This window comes from Pezoporus flaviventris, unplaced genomic scaffold, assembly GCF_033815535.1.
Source record: "Pezoporus flaviventris isolate CSIRO_AGI_PZ_B2104156 unplaced genomic scaffold, CSIRO_AGI_Pfla_v1 ptg000002l, whole genome shotgun sequence".
NCBI classification, from domain to species: domain Eukaryota; kingdom Metazoa; phylum Chordata; class Aves; order Psittaciformes; family Psittacidae; genus Pezoporus; species Pezoporus flaviventris.
The window spans coordinates 61,548,392-61,563,744 of record NW_026892550.1 but is presented as its reverse complement, the minus strand read 5'-3'; the positions used below and the strand labels follow the sequence as shown (position 1 = coordinate 61,563,744).

At 41.7% G+C, this 15,353-nt stretch overlaps 1 protein-coding gene across 17 annotated transcripts in view; it reads right to left on the bottom strand.

The window, feature by feature from the left end:
- SLC10A7 (solute carrier family 10 member 7) overlaps positions 1–13,735 on the bottom strand; it is a 143,457-nt gene extending 129,722 nt beyond the window's left edge. For 3 of the 17 annotated variants that reach the window (XR_009741267.1, XR_009741268.1, XM_061441274.1), the window contains exons 1-3: positions 13,470–13,708; positions 9,573–9,655; positions 191–266 (exon numbers count right to left, since the gene is read on the bottom strand). Coding sequence is in view for 11 of the 17 variants with exons in the window: in XM_061441274.1 (XP_061297258.1) it covers positions 192–266; positions 9,573–9,655; positions 13,470–13,569 (258 nt within the window). In the remaining 6 variants the exon portion in view is untranslated. Of the gene's footprint in view, positions 1–190; positions 267–4,507; positions 4,645–9,572; positions 9,656–10,564; positions 10,734–11,837; positions 11,925–11,983; positions 12,115–12,944; positions 13,097–13,469 lie in introns of those variants that run through there. The other 14 variants (XR_009741263.1, XR_009741266.1, XM_061441255.1 and 11 more) reach the window with 10 other exon arrangements.
- Between the last annotated feature and the right edge of the window lie 1,618 nt (positions 13,736–15,353).

The following is a 15,353-nucleotide window of genomic DNA, read 5'->3' as shown; positions in this document are numbered from 1 at the left end:
AGCAGACAACATATCACTACTTCCCTTTTACATCAGCACAATACCCAAGCCTTAATTACAGAATTTTTACAAAGCACAATAGTATCACATTGCAGTCAGTGTTTTGGACAAGCTCCTCATAAACAAATATTTGTTTGAACTTCTGTTAAAAAAAGAAAAAAACACATTCAAAAGCAAAATGAAAACTCACCTCATTTCCACCAACAGCTTTGGTTAAAATTACTGCAGAAGACACAGGAGGAGGCATGCAGCCAACTGTCTGCAAGCTGAAAACAACAAAAAACAGTTGTTACATTCCTCACACAATGCAAACACTAGACAATCTCAAACCTTAAAATATGAAGTAGCCAAGTAGAAAAAAATTATCTTATCACCTGTGCAACACAATTTGAGTTACAGTTACAGCCCTGCACCAGCTGGCAGGATTTCTGTGCCATCTCTTACCAACCACCACAGTGAAGAGTCATGTCACCATTTAAAAACACAAACACGTAACTTGTCTGTGACTCCATTTCCCCTGTCTGCAGTACTGTATCTACCATCCCAAAGATATCTATACATCTGTCACAAAGATAACTGCACCAAGTGTCATGATGTAATAAGTTTGTAGTGTGTTTTGAGATACCTGCAACTATTTGGGAAAAAAAAAAAGTATGTAAGTTCCTATTTTCTTGCAAAGGCAAAAAAATAATGCAGTTCAGCTTTTTATTTCCTGAACATTATAAAGCCATCAAATGTTTAATTTTGATGCATGTTTTCACTCCCTAGTAAAATCACTTGACTTCAATTAATCAAAACATCAAAAGCTTTCTTCTGCATTTTAGAAGCCTAAAATACAAACTATTATTATCTGTCATTTCTTCCATTGTTTGTGCAGCAAAACTATTGATGTATATAGTAAATGCTGTTGCAAAGTAAGAAAAAACAGTGGTGAGCTTTCCTTTGTCTTCAAAGACAGTCTGATAAAACTGGCTTTACAAGAATTAGATGTATCAAATGTGTACTTAGAAACAAGAACATGCTACAGTATATTACAATTAAATTTAGGGCTGAGTAATATAGAGTTTGTGAGAGAAAGTGTTTTGACTTAGAAGGAACAGTAAGGCATGGAATAAAACAGTCTAGAAAACCCCAAAAAGCATGGAATCTGTGTTTTCAAGTACTGGAGTTTAAGACAATATTCTAGTTCAGGACAGTCAATCACTAGTGGTGAACTCCTTTGCACTTGTAACTGTGTTAGTCCATCCCCAAGAAATGCAGTGTCAAAAAGGTGTAGCAAACAGAAGTGCTAAATCATAGAATCATAGAATCAACCAGGCTGGAACAATGGGGAGCACATTACAATGCAATTGATATGCTGCAAAAATACAAAAAGCTTGAACAGAAGAAACAGGTAAATGACAATGACGGTATTCAGTTTGTCAGCTACAGACACTGTGGAAAAGGAAAGAGGCAACCGATGCAAGCAATATATAAATCTAATCACAACATGCTAAGCACCACCTTGGAATTACATAGTACCTTTAGCTTATAGTGAATAAGCTATGAAAGCAGAGAGTTGTCAGCACTTAGCAGGATAAGGTTATCTTGAAAAGAAATACAGGAAAAAGTTTACAAATATATATGAAAATATACAGTAGATAAACACATGATGAGTTTGATGTCCACCCCTTAAATCGACTGCGACTCTGCGTGGTCTCTTGGCAGGCAGCTCCTAGAACTTCTCACCTGAACTAATAAGGGGTGGATTAAGTTCAAAGTTATCCAGAGAGGTATGAAATGTGTGCAAGGGCATTCATCTCAGGTGACAGGGATTTTCCACACTATAAGCGAAAGATTTAATAATACAATCTCTGTGAACCCTCATGACTTTAAAATAATACATTTGGAATTAAAAAAAACCCACAACTTAAAATCACTATCAAACTACAGTTTTTAGTATTCTTCATATGAAAACATTAATCTACAAAAAACTTGGTACACACTAAATGGAAATACTTTTAATCAGGTGTATCAGAACATGCACCTGTGAACTTTTTTCTTGCTTTGTATCAACTACACACAATTCTACCAGTATGGAAACAAATTCCTCGAATAGCCAACAGATTACTACAGGTAACAAAATTGAAACATTTCAGTGGTTCAGGCATGGTATAAGCATTAATATCAGGGGTCCAAACACTTTTTGAAGAGCAATAAATTATACCTGTTCTGCTGAAACATTACAGACAACTGAGTAGTAGGGTCCACAGTCCTATATTTTAGGTATGGAATTACCAAACCCATGTCTTACACCAGCTCTTTGCATCTTGTGCCTTACCACCTGTGCTGTAAATGCTATATGCTAATCTGTGCAAATATTAATAGCCTGCCTTATGCACCTTTTGTCAATGCAAAACCTAGTTAGCTAACAAAAAATTAACTTAGAAGATGCTCAGGCTGGACACCCTTGGGAGCATATGCCTTTTTTTCCAGGCCTTTGTGAAGACTGTGAACTAGCTCCTCCTGCAATTTGTGCTAAACATGCATGCAGAGAAAGTGACTTTGCCAAAGCCTGTCTTGTCTCCCTATTTTTTATCAAGGTACTTCAGTGTTTCTAGGGAATAAAGGCTACAGCTGTGGGGAATTAGGATGAATTTCTGGTTAGCAAGAGCAGCCAAGGCACAGACTGTTCCTCGCATCCGCTCCTCACTCCTTTCAGGCACCCGTATAGAAATGTAAGAGTACCTGCCTTAAAATGTGTTATCCTAGAATGAGGACAGAACTTAGTATTTTCTGCACCTGCATAGCACTGAAGGTACAGCTCCCACAAGGCTCCCTTTGCAATGGATGTCTTCAGAGCCACAAAATGGCTGCTGCTCTGAGCATGTCTTGAACAGCAGTATTTATCAAAAAGGTACTTAAAAACCCCACACGCAACAGAAAAGCCCCACCTTCATTTAACTCCTCAATCTGAGCATTCTTTAAATGAAATCTCAATATAGCAATTACTGCACTGGAAGATAAAATGCAGCCAAAACAGAAACAGTACTCAAGGAACAAGTGCCTGCAAAATTTAAACATTTGGAAGTACACTAGCTCACTGGTAAAATACAGACACACTTTCATGAAAAATGAGGCTGATTTAGGCTCCACGTTTAGGATACACATACAAGTGGTTATTTTTTAAAAAGATACATACACATGTAGTTTTAAATGCAGTTTTACAGATGTGCATGTAAACATATTCAAATACACTCATCCATGTCACAGATTATCCCTTAAATAGTAAGAACCAAAGTGGTGTAAGAGTCATAGGAAAGAAGGAATGAGAAGTGCTGCAAGGAACAAAAAACCACCCAAACACTTTCTTGCACTTTGCACTTCAGAAACAGATCTCATGGATTAGGAGGGAATTTTAGCTCACTGTGGAAAACCATGCCTTTGATCTATCTCAGGACAAACTTTGCAACAATTTAACTTTAATGAACAACTTACTACATATAGCTAAAAGCCAATGGACATTGTTTAGCAACCTTGTTACCTCCTTGACATAGGGTTAAGCAAAACAGTGCTAACATTTAAATGATCCTATGATCTCAATTTCACCTTCCCAGTATTATTTGGATCACTTCACATGTGGTGGAACACCGGGAGAAGCTTCTTAAAAGTGGAACAAAATGTTCTTTTAAGTTTAGGCCTTGTAGAACATAAACAGCTTTACCATTGAACTTTTAAGACAGGGAAGTCTCCCCAAGCAATGTTTCACCAACCACTAAGAAACAATGGAGATTCTTTAAGTAGCTTTCTAAAACAACTGATTTTTGCATTCAAACATTCCAGTGTAACTGCATGGTACCACATATTGACCCCTGATTGTGAAAAAGCTTTTTTTTTTTTTTTTCATAGCATCTATCACTACTGCACCATCAATACAGCTTTGGAAGCATGCATTGGCAGAGTACACCAAAGATCAAAACCACATTATTTTCATGGTAACAGCTTCTGCTCCCCTCAAAGTTCTCCTCCTACAGAAATTTCATTCTCTCTTTTCCCACCCTTTCCCCCACAATTTAGCTAGGAGCAGATACTGAATCCCAATCTGGACACATGCAAGAGATATTCAATAAAGACTAAAACCAGAATTGAACACCAGTAAGTGACACACACGTCACTTATTTATGCATCAATTTACTTTCTTTCTTTTTCCTTCAGCACTCCTTTTCCTTCCTCCATACAGAAAATGAGACACAGCACAGCACTTGAACTGTGCTTTATGAAAGAGAAAGCTAATCCAATGAAAGCTCCCCACAGATGAAATTAACTGACCAAACTTCCCAAAAATGAGACCAGTTCCTGAAAGGATAATCTTGTGTGTGTACCATGTTTTTGACAGCAAAGAGCTGAAGCACAAAATCAACCAGCAAAATCCATTCACAATACAAGTCTTAAAGCACCTACTGCAGGATAAGCAGTCCTATAAGAAGACAGATACAAATATATTTCACTCCATTATGCTTAAACATACCCTTTCAAAAGCCATTCATTTATAGGTGTGATTGATAATAGCTGAAGAAAGAGCCATATTGCTGTTGGGAAGAACACAAGTGTGAAAATCTGGACAAAAAGATGTAGTTTCACATGCATCAAAGCACTTGTCAGCTCCTGCAAGAGAAAAAGAAGAGAGGAAGTTGCAGTCATAACAGCCAAAGTAGGATCACATTTGTGCTTTTAAAACTAGGATCATCTTTATAATACAAAGAGAGTGCATGTCAAAAAGGCACTTTTAGGGATCATCTGATCCCTTCTTTAATAATGAAGTACATCCAGACAACATAAAAGCTCTGGCAGCTCCTGGGCATTTTTCCAAAAGAATTGTCCACCATTTCAATAACAGTATAGCTCTCATAACAGTAGCTTTCCAGCAGCCGGCCTTAGCACTTTGCCACTGCTTCAAAACCTGTGTTAACTATGCTGACAGCCTGTTTATTTACTGCTGATATCAAGAGGAAGGGAAAATTGTAGTGTCACCCTGATTTCAAAATCATGTCTAGTCTAAAGACAGCCACAAACTGTGATTCTCGTTTATATATTACGGTCATCATTTGTGGTGGGTTTTCTTTTAAGGGAAGACTAACAAATACAAAAAGCACAGCAATCTGTAGCAGATTTTGATTATTTATTGTACCAACAAATAGGAAATATATAGAAAAAAAATAGGTGGATGGTGAATAGCAAAGAAAGAATAACAAGAGCATAACAAGCTAACAATAGCTAAGCCATAAAATTCACAGAAAGAAAATGCAAAACACCACTGGAGACTGAGAAAACAAGGAAAATTTTAATTTTCAACAGTGCAAGTGCACTCCTGTGTGGTGATTGAGTATTCTTAGCAATAAAGTCTTCAGTTAGTTCCATGTCTCCACTTTTGTTTTTTGGGCACTCCAAGGATCTTTTACACAGTTTTGAGTACAAGGGAAAAAGCTTTGTACATTTCAGCTCATTTCAAAGCTCGTAAGAGAAGAAAAAATCCTTTTCCTCTCAAAATAACTTGCTCTCTTCTCAAGTAAACAATGCAATAGGAACTGATGGCACTTTTATTCAAAACCTAATTTGCTAGGGTTCTCCAGCTGACACCCCAAAGGCATTTAAAAAAAAAGGATTATAAAAAAGTGTATTTCCATGTATATTCATGCAGCAGCCAATCTTCAAGTGCCACCCTCTTTCAGCTTCCAGAAAGAAGAACTTTTATGAAACACAATCAAATATTGCATTTTCAACCATCCAAATGCACAGAGATGTAATTATACATCTGGAAGTACTAGCAATTCAGCACTGAGTCCTTGTTACTTTATTACTAAATAAATAGATAATAAAATTATCTCCCAAATTTGGGTTAGGGTTAAAAACCTTCCACAAAACCCCACACACCCTTTCATTTGTATTCTTCAAGTTACACAAAACAGAGAGTTGAAACTTACATCTTGATCAGGTTTTACTAAGAAAGTATCACTACATTCAGCACTTGGTTAAAAATGAATGAATGTTGTTTCAAACACGTGAATGAAACAACAATTATTTTTAAAGACAGAAAGTTCTTGAGCAGGCCAGTATCTTCACTGTAGTACTATTTCATCTTATCTCAAAAAGAAAGCAAAAATTAAACACCTAGTAGTAGAAACACATCCTGTGCGGGAAGACAAGATACTTGGAAATACCTGCATATAAAAGTGTATGTATTAAAAGTAAATAATGGCATTGAGAAAAAACAGAGCAAGTGACTTCTTTCAGCAAAGCTGCTAATTCCTCCTTCTTCCCTGCCAAGTCATGTCCAGCCCCAGATGTCTTAGTGGCCTAATCTATGAAGGCACCCCCAATCTAAGCACCATCACACATACAGAAGTGCCCTTTTGAGTAAATATTTTTTACAACTGGGAAATGCTTTAAAAAAATATATGATTTGAAGAAAGCTGTCATACTTTCAAAAGCAAAATCCAAGATAAAAACTTGGACAAGACTGGTTAGAGCTTCCAGGGAGCAAGGAAGGCTAGTACAAGAAGGAATGCTGTATTAGTGGAACAGGTCTTTGCAGATACAAATTACCAGTCTTTAGAACGTCTCTAGTGATTGCCTGTTAGAATAGTTATTCCTAAAACAGTGTCATCATTAAACAAACACCAAGGCAAACAGCCTTCACCCTCTTAAGCTATTTACAAAGGCATCTGTCACTGCAGACCTCAAAAGCAGAAGTCTCAGAAAACTTACTGGAAGCTTCTAGTTATGACTTTGTTTCTGCACGCCAGGTAGGACAGGTTACCTTGTCTTTCCCAGTATTTCAAACCCTTTAGAGAGCTCATCCTAGCTTCTCACTGGTCAGCATGAGTTGTGTTGCCATTCAGCCACGCTTAGATGGTCATAGCTGGACTCCTCTGGGAAAACACCCACACAGAGCAAACAGTGTTTTCAGCGGCTTGCCAAATTCCTCATGGAAATGGATAACTCTAGTATGTGATTTAATTTCTGGGGCCCTACAGGAGGTATTCACTCTAAAAAAGCAGGCTATCCAGACACTGAAGACTAAAAGAGCATTACATTAAAATGAAATCAAATGTTCTTGTTATTTCTGGACTCACTCTTTCTACAGGTATAAGAGGACCTCAGCCACCTCTAGATCTGAAAATGTCACAAGCCCATGCACAGGCAGACTCTCCCTGAACAGTGCCAATTATTTTGTAAAATGCTTTCTGAATGCATGTTAGCAAATTTTTTTGAGCATGAGCTTTCACAGGAGATAAAACCTAAAGCGCAATCTTAAAAGAGCATCAGCTATTTCTAGTTTTGTCATATTTATCAGAAGGCCTCTGTTAATGCACAATTTTTTATTATTTCATAAAGCATACCAAACACTAGTTTCAATCTAACATATTAACCAAGGTAAACAGCCAGCACACAGGTCAAGAACTAATAAAGACAAAAGCAGAAGCTATTTCCTTTGCAATCTAATAAAAAGATATATTAAAATTATATATAATACCAACTTCAGGTTGTGCTTTAAGCAATTAAAACATGCCTCAAAATATATTAATGAAATAATGGCCTGGCCTCCTAATGCATTTAAGTATAGTTTTTGACATACATTTTAGAAAGTAATAGCACAAGGTACAATGACTGAAATGTTTTTCTTCCTTTTTATCTTCTGCCTCCATGGCAGAAATTCAAGAAAGGCAAAGCTTCTTGATGGAACATAAAGCTGGATGTACAGCATGAGTCCTAATTAATGTTTCCAAAAGAACCTGAGGTCAGCTACCTAGACATAAATATCAGCTCCTGTAAAAGCTTTGTTTGCATCAATATATTGCTTTTAGAACCACAGGTGAAAAAAAGTTATGAAAATTCAAAATAAGACAATTGCCCAAGAACTTGTAAGTCATATCACCTTAACTGGAAAAATCAGATGGACACTGGCATTGATAATGCTATTGCTTTCACACTCACTCACAGCTGCTTTATAGATATAAAGCTTCAAGGATACAACTAAGTAAAAAGGAAAGAAGTTTGACTTTTTTCTCTACATGCAAAGATTCCTAACACTGAAAGCAGAAAACTCCACTCCACCAGTACTACTCAGGCTTTGTGTTTCAGGTTTCTCTTCTCTGTAGAAGCAAGCTCCTCTCTGCAGCCTATTTCCATTAGGATTAATCACTGTCCCAGGCAAATAGATAACATGGCTCTTCCTGCTTCCCCACAGGGCCATAAGGCTTGAAATAGCTGCTACAGAATTCACTAAAGCTACTCACTTCACTTACACTGTGTCCCAGCAGAACCAGAGGCCAAAACTGCCAGCAGACACATGCAGAAGGCTGCTGCGAATTCAAACACCACCTCCTTTAGAAACTTTATCTCTACAACCATGATACAGGTATAGATACTTTTTTGTTGTTGTTGTGGAATGCATACAATTTGTACAGTTCCAGCTGTTCCCAGTTTGCGTAGAAGCTCATTTGACAAAATCATGGCGATTCCTTTAGGCGTCAGTATCATGCAACATATGAATGACACCACCTGTTAGGACAGCCACCAGTATAAAAGGAATCAAGAAACTAGACTAGGAGAGACATGCAGTGTTTCACTCAAACTTTGGCTGCTCCATCTCTTCTTGGCAGGTAGCCACGGTTTCTTTCCTCCATGCCTCCTTTACACATCACTAAGTTCCCCCCTTCATCTCTTCTTACTCCCTGTTTCTCTTTGAAAAAACATGACAAAATTTGAAACAAGTCTCACTGTTTGCAATATGCAGCTGTGCATAGGCACTTCAAGTCCAAATGTCTACAACTAAATTCTATAGGAAAAGACTGCCAAGACTTTGTACCTGTATTGGCCTTGCATCTGCAGAGGAACCCTTTTGGGTTGATACTAGCTGCTGTCCTGTGCCTACCCAACATGGTAACTTAAAGCCAACAGGTTTTTGCCTGTTATCAATCCTGTCAATTGACTAGCCTAGTGTTATTTAGAGATCGCAGCAGCAGGCGAGATGAAGGAGAGAGGCACAAAGAGCTCAAACCTTCTTTTTTTGTCCTACAGAGGCATGGAGACTTCACATAGCCCCTCTCTACTTAGCTCACTACAACGTTCTACCCTATGCTGGTTTCTATCCCAGTTTTCTGGCCTGTATCTCACCTGAACAGTGGGAAGCCAAAGAGCAGAACGAATCACAGAAGGCAGGTGCTGGTGCTCTCTTGGGTCTCACGATTTGGGTTCGGGACACATCCAGGGCATAGACCCAGTCTCAGAATTGTTCTCAACACTTTCATTTAGTCAAAGCCCTGCAAAGTCAATTAACCCTCCCTCTCTATGGATGGGTGAAATTTATTCACACTTTCCTTCTCATCATGGTCATTGCTTTGTGAATAATTTTCTGAAATCAAAGAGGGGTCCACAAATGTCTAGTATTTATCTCCTCTTGTTAGCCATTTTTCCAGCATCATCAACAACAGCACGATAATTAAATAGTCCAACTACATTCAAACCTGATCAAAAGCAACACAAATCTTTCTAGAGCAAAACAAGAATGAAGCAATGAGAAATTACAGTACCTCAGTTTTTAGGGAGAGTCCGCTGTTAAAGAATATAGCTGAAACAGCAATGTAAGTTATGGTAATTTCTGGTTTCAAGGGTCCTAAAAAATACAGACATAGAAAACAAAGTGAACTACCATCAAAGATATAATGATACACATATATTACATGAAAGTAAATGAGAATACTTAGAAAAATACCTGGAGAAAGTCTCATCATTAAAGTCTCTAATAAAAATAATGGGGTTTCTATTAGGTTACAGAAAGCATGCTGGTTTTCAATAAAAGCAAGCCAGTGAGTGGAGAGTGAGGTATGATGTCATACAAATTTGGCTTCCGTGATTACAGGCTACTTGTAACTTAACGGGCAAATTGTGGAAATGTGAAAATAGGGAATTTTTCACAGTTCTGTCATCAGAGTGTCCCTATAGCATCAGCAACTCAAACCATACACTCAGATAAAAATATTAGCTGCTTCTTCCACAGGACTATCAATATCATTCACATATCTGTGTCTCAGTCCTTCCCCCACAACACACACACCTGTCCAGCTGCCTGCACAGAGGAAACCCAATCATACTTTGCAACAGCTTCCTTGGGCAATACAATTCTGTATTATTCCCTTACAACAGGGCTGTGGCAAAATGGCTTGTTCCTACAACACCACATTTCAGACACACCGCTGCAGTGAGATCAGCAAGGGCAGATGCCTGCACCTCCATGGGTTCCACTATATTTAAGGCTTACATTTGTATATATTTGTATACTTTTTTCAGGAATATTAAAATAAAATACTTTTTATACTCCTATAAAAATGAATTCTCTTAATACACTTTGCCTTCAGAGGCCACCAAGCACAAACTGTATATACTCATTTTTCCACAAGCATTCAACCAGTCATTAGAAAGACATTGTTAGCAGTCTACTTAGGACCAAAGTAATTACCTAACTCTACAAGTGACAGTAAGTTGTCATGAGCAAAACTGCAGCAGCAGATAAACAAGCCTTTACTTGACACTCCAGAAGAGATCCTTTCTGCTCTTTCAGAGGAATGATACACTGATGGTCACACTGAAGTAAGGTAAATGATCCTCAGAGAGATTTGATCGTACACTGAGTCTAATCAAATTTGCATCTGAAGTCATTTAAACCCAAATCCTACCCCCAGAGAGGGCTCTGTTGATGAGACACTGAAATGGTGTGTGTTAAATACAAAAAAAAACTCCAAACAACCAAACCAACCAACCAATCTATACAAAGCATAAGGTAAAAATATGCCAAGAGATGCAACAGTTAAAGTTGCAACAAAGCACACGGCTACTTGCAAAATTATGGCATGTTAACTGAATAGCCAGGGGGGGATAGGACAAAGGTAAACAGAAAAATTATACAAATACATGTAAAGTTATACAGAAAACTATGTAATACACAGACTATATACTTTTTCTAATATTTTAGAAGATTAGAGCATATATGTACATGCATAAACACAATGGGCAGAAAGGCAGTGGGTCAGTTAGTCTGGCTAAAACAGTGGTTCTTCCAGGACTCAGTTTTTCTATTTTAATGTTTTTTGCTGGACTGCCTGAACTCCTTTACACAGGAGAAACCTCTAAGACTAGAGCAAACACACCTTCATGGAGCACAGGGAACTCTGCTCAGAACAGATCCCCTTCATCTCTTGTGTGAAAGACTGGTCAGGAAAGCTGTTCACAAAGGAACTAAATAGGCTCATTCATCAAATAGGAAAACACTCAAAAAGGGCTTGGCTTATAACCTGAAGGTGGCAACAGCACAAATCTTTGTTATTTGTGTTCCACTGGTAAGGATGCTGGACCACCCATACCATTGGAAAGGCCCTGCAAATTACAGTGCATGGTTTTGTCAGCTGGAAGATGACAAACCAAGGGGTTTTTTTATATGTTGATATTTCCCACCCCCCACCTCTTCTTTCTTCTGGCTTTAAGAAGACAAAAATATTGTTTTTTCCTCAGACCACTGAGATCACACAGCTTCAGAAAAGGGATAGATACCACTTTGTGGAAGGTGTGCTCATGAGTTTGAATCAATGCTTACAAGATTTTTCAAGCAAGTTGTCCCAGGAACAATATCATGTCAAAGCTTGACATCTCTTTGCAGCAGGATAATTAAATGAAGTGCTCCATCATAGTGCTTCCATGCAGGAAGTAAGTTGAGGGAAAATTATCTCATATCCTAGTTAAAAGGATCTCCCACATTGCTGCTAACAATTAGCATGACAATCAAACAGAAAGGGACAAGCCACCTCATACTATCAATTTTAAGCTGTCTTTAAGGTCTGCTGAAGACATAGCATGGAACCTGCAAGAAGCTCCATGTGGGTCCTATTCACCTATGCAATACAGCACACAGATGTTAGAAGGGATCCTTGCACAGCAGAAATTTGCCTACCCTGAACTCCATGAAGTACTGGAGCCTTAGCTGCCACAGCAAGTGTTCAGAGCCATATATTTTTTAATCACATTCGTCTTTCCCAGAACCTAAAGGGGAAAAGGGGGAAAGGCTGGCTCCTCAGTGAAAAACCATCTATCCCCAAACTTCAGCTCTGTTAAAAAAAAAAAAAAATACAATTAAAGAAAAAAAAAAACTATGCACATAAAAGAATAGCCAGATTCTTAATCCACTCCAATAACATGGAACTGCTAGAGGAATTCTGTTCATATGTTCTATATTCCTTTTCTTAAACCTTCAAAGACCAGTTGGAAATACATATATTATATATATATATAAAATTAAATTAGCTCTTGAAAATTGTAAATATCTGGAACTGAAGTTACAATAGATACTAACCAGCACATGCTGCCAGCGTTTATACTTAAAGATATACTGCTTATTTTTAAACAACACTGGATGTTTCATCAGCTCTTGTTCCAAGAAACATACAAGTCCTCGCTGCTTAGAAAAGGGCAGATCTTACTTCTCATTTGTTTACCGTGAGCATTTGGCAGCATTTTGCACTGAACCATTTTCATTGTTTTCACTCATCTTTCATGATGAATTAAGAGGGAACAATAACAACAACAACAGCTCTTTAAAATACAGGAGTGTTATTATAAAGTAAAAAGAAAAATCATCTGGCTGAAATACAGTACCTGAGATTTTAAGGCAGTATACCATAAACTACACCTCCCGAGAAGCTCACAGGAGACATTCATACACCAAACTGCAATGACTTCATGCCCATCTCAGAGTTCTTGAAGTTACTACTTAGTTTAACAAGAGTACATGCAAAAAGGAAGTTGCTATCCGGGTTTCACTGATACTAATCCAAAGAGAGTAAGCTACTATTCCAGCAACTGGTGCAGTGCCTAGCAAAGATACAGGAACACATCCCAGACTGTTTCTTCAGCACCTGAGAATCACTGACTGACTGACCGGCCGAGAGGCGAGCTGCTGGTGGTACAGGGACTACCGGAGGGCCCGGCTATGTCCCGGCCCGCTCCCTGCGGCTCTCCCTCCTGCACCACTCACAACCCGAGCTCCAAACTTTCTGCGGTGGTGCCCCGATGCCAGAAGGGCACCCGAGCAAGTCTCAGCGTCCCCGGCAGCGAGACTGCCAGCACCCCCGCCCAGGGACCCCAAGAAAGGCCCACAGACCCTCCCCTGCACGCACCCCCAGCACTGGGGCGGCCCGCTCCACGCCCTGCCTCTCCCACCGGGGCCCATGCAGGGCAGCGCCAGGTCCGACCCGCACGACCGAAGTGCGCCGGGGGGGGTCAGCGCCGGCCACCGAGAGTTGACAAAGTACGGCCGGACCCCCGACGCCGCCTGTGCTCTCGGGCGGCGGCTCCGGTGGCCCCGCTGGCGCGCCCTGCATCGCCCGCCGAGCGGAGCTGCCGAGGCAAACCGTCCCCAGCGGGGCAGCGGCTGGACTCACCCCCTTTGACGCCAACGGCGGGCTCCAGCCGCGCCACCGTGATGACCAGCACGATCCCGAGAATGAACCACTCCTTCCGCAGGCGCTCCAGCAGCCCCATGGCGCGCCCCGCCGGTCCCCGCCGCCCGGCACAGCACGACCCGTTCCGGAGCACCACGGCGCAGAGCCGGGGCGGGGTGCAGCCCCTCCGCCCGCCGGCAGAGCCAGCCGGATCCGCTGACAGGAAAAGTCTCACCCACCGCCGCCATCACTACCACGCACCTCCTAATAGATACGCAGCCCCCAACCGACGGCCTGCCCGCAGCGCCGACACCCCGCCTCTTCGCCCTCTGGCTTTGGCTGCGCTCGCCCCACGCTGCCTCGCGGCACCGAGGGGGCGACTCCGACAGTCACAGTAGGTCGAGGCGGCGCGGGGTGGTGTGACGGGACGGCGAAGCCGCCGGCCGCTTCCGTTGCTGCTATTGCCGGTCAGGCCGTGAGGGCGGCCCTCAGAGCCGGTCCCGGCGGGCGGCGCGCTCCCTGCAGGGGCGAGTGCTCGGCTGGCACGGTGGGGCAGCGTGCGGGAGTGAGGGCGGATGAGTGCGCGCTGTTTTGGTACATTACAACGTCTGCGTGACGCCTCGCGTTTGACGCGCGGAAGGGCGGGCGCGAGCTGGCTGTTGCAGCCGTTGGGTGCGCGTGGCCCGGCTGGATGAGGCAGTGGTGCTCCTCGGAGCGCGGACACTCCCCATCCCGGTGCAGGGGACGCGGGTCACTGAGCGGGCTGAGGCTGCCGGCAGTGGAAACGCTGTCGGTTAATACCCCGCAGCCCTAACTGCGAAGCGATTTGCTCCGCACCGGTGGCGACCGTTCGGTCACAGACGTGTCGCCGGTGCGCGAGCCCCCGTGTCCCGTTACCGAGCGACTGACCGGCTGTTGCCTCATCACTCCTCTGCTCACCCTGGTCTTGCAGTAGGAAGGCGCCTGCCCGCCCGGGCTGAGCAGACCCGAAAGCATCTGCCTTGCCCAGAGGAAAAGCGCCTATCGCGACTTGCCGGTACCGGTCGGCTCCTGCGGTCTGCCCCACGCCGTCGTGCGCGGATACCTGCTGAGCGAGCCGGCTTCCAAACGGGAGACGATCCCCTGTGCGGAGGCCGTGGGCTTGTTTCAGTATTAAATACATTTCCATTTTAAAAAAAAGTATCGTAAACCCTCGCTGTGGTGCTCGACCGCGCGTTCCTTCTGTTCCCGTCTTGTCGCTGCTTACCTGATGGATTCGTTAGCCCAGCCCCTGCGCGGTCGCAATCCCCTCGCTCTAAATCACATTAACAAGAAAATGATAAAGCATGAAACAAAACGTTCAAAACACGTGAAACTCAGTACTGCTACGGCTGCCTTGGTCCGGCAGGCTTAGAACACCCAGCAGATCTGCTGCATGCTTTGCAGACACGTAAGTAAGTTTATACTTCGCAGCCTCTGTTGAAGATACATTCAGGCTTCCAAGAACAGCCCTGATCTCTGCTACCCAGTAAATAAATGTTTATAGCTCAAAACTCATTTGTGAGCTCAGCTACTTCAGGAGGCATATGATGTTTTGTGTCCTGTGAGGTTCATTTATCTAAACGTGTAGGTCATAGCTGATTTTTTTTTTTTTAATAAGGACTGAACATGCCTTCCTGCACCCACAAGGGGATCCAAAATGTGCATTTAAGATAACAGATTTCACTGCTTCACTACAGTTTACTGGAGTGCATGTTGATCCTTGCTCCCTTCTTAGATACAAGTGCCAGATTGCAAAACTTCACTGCATTTACATGTGCAACTGCTACAGGTTGACAGATTTGGGAGAAAATAAATGCATAATAGCTGTTATAAAGCTGTGATTATAAAGTGTATAGAAGGATT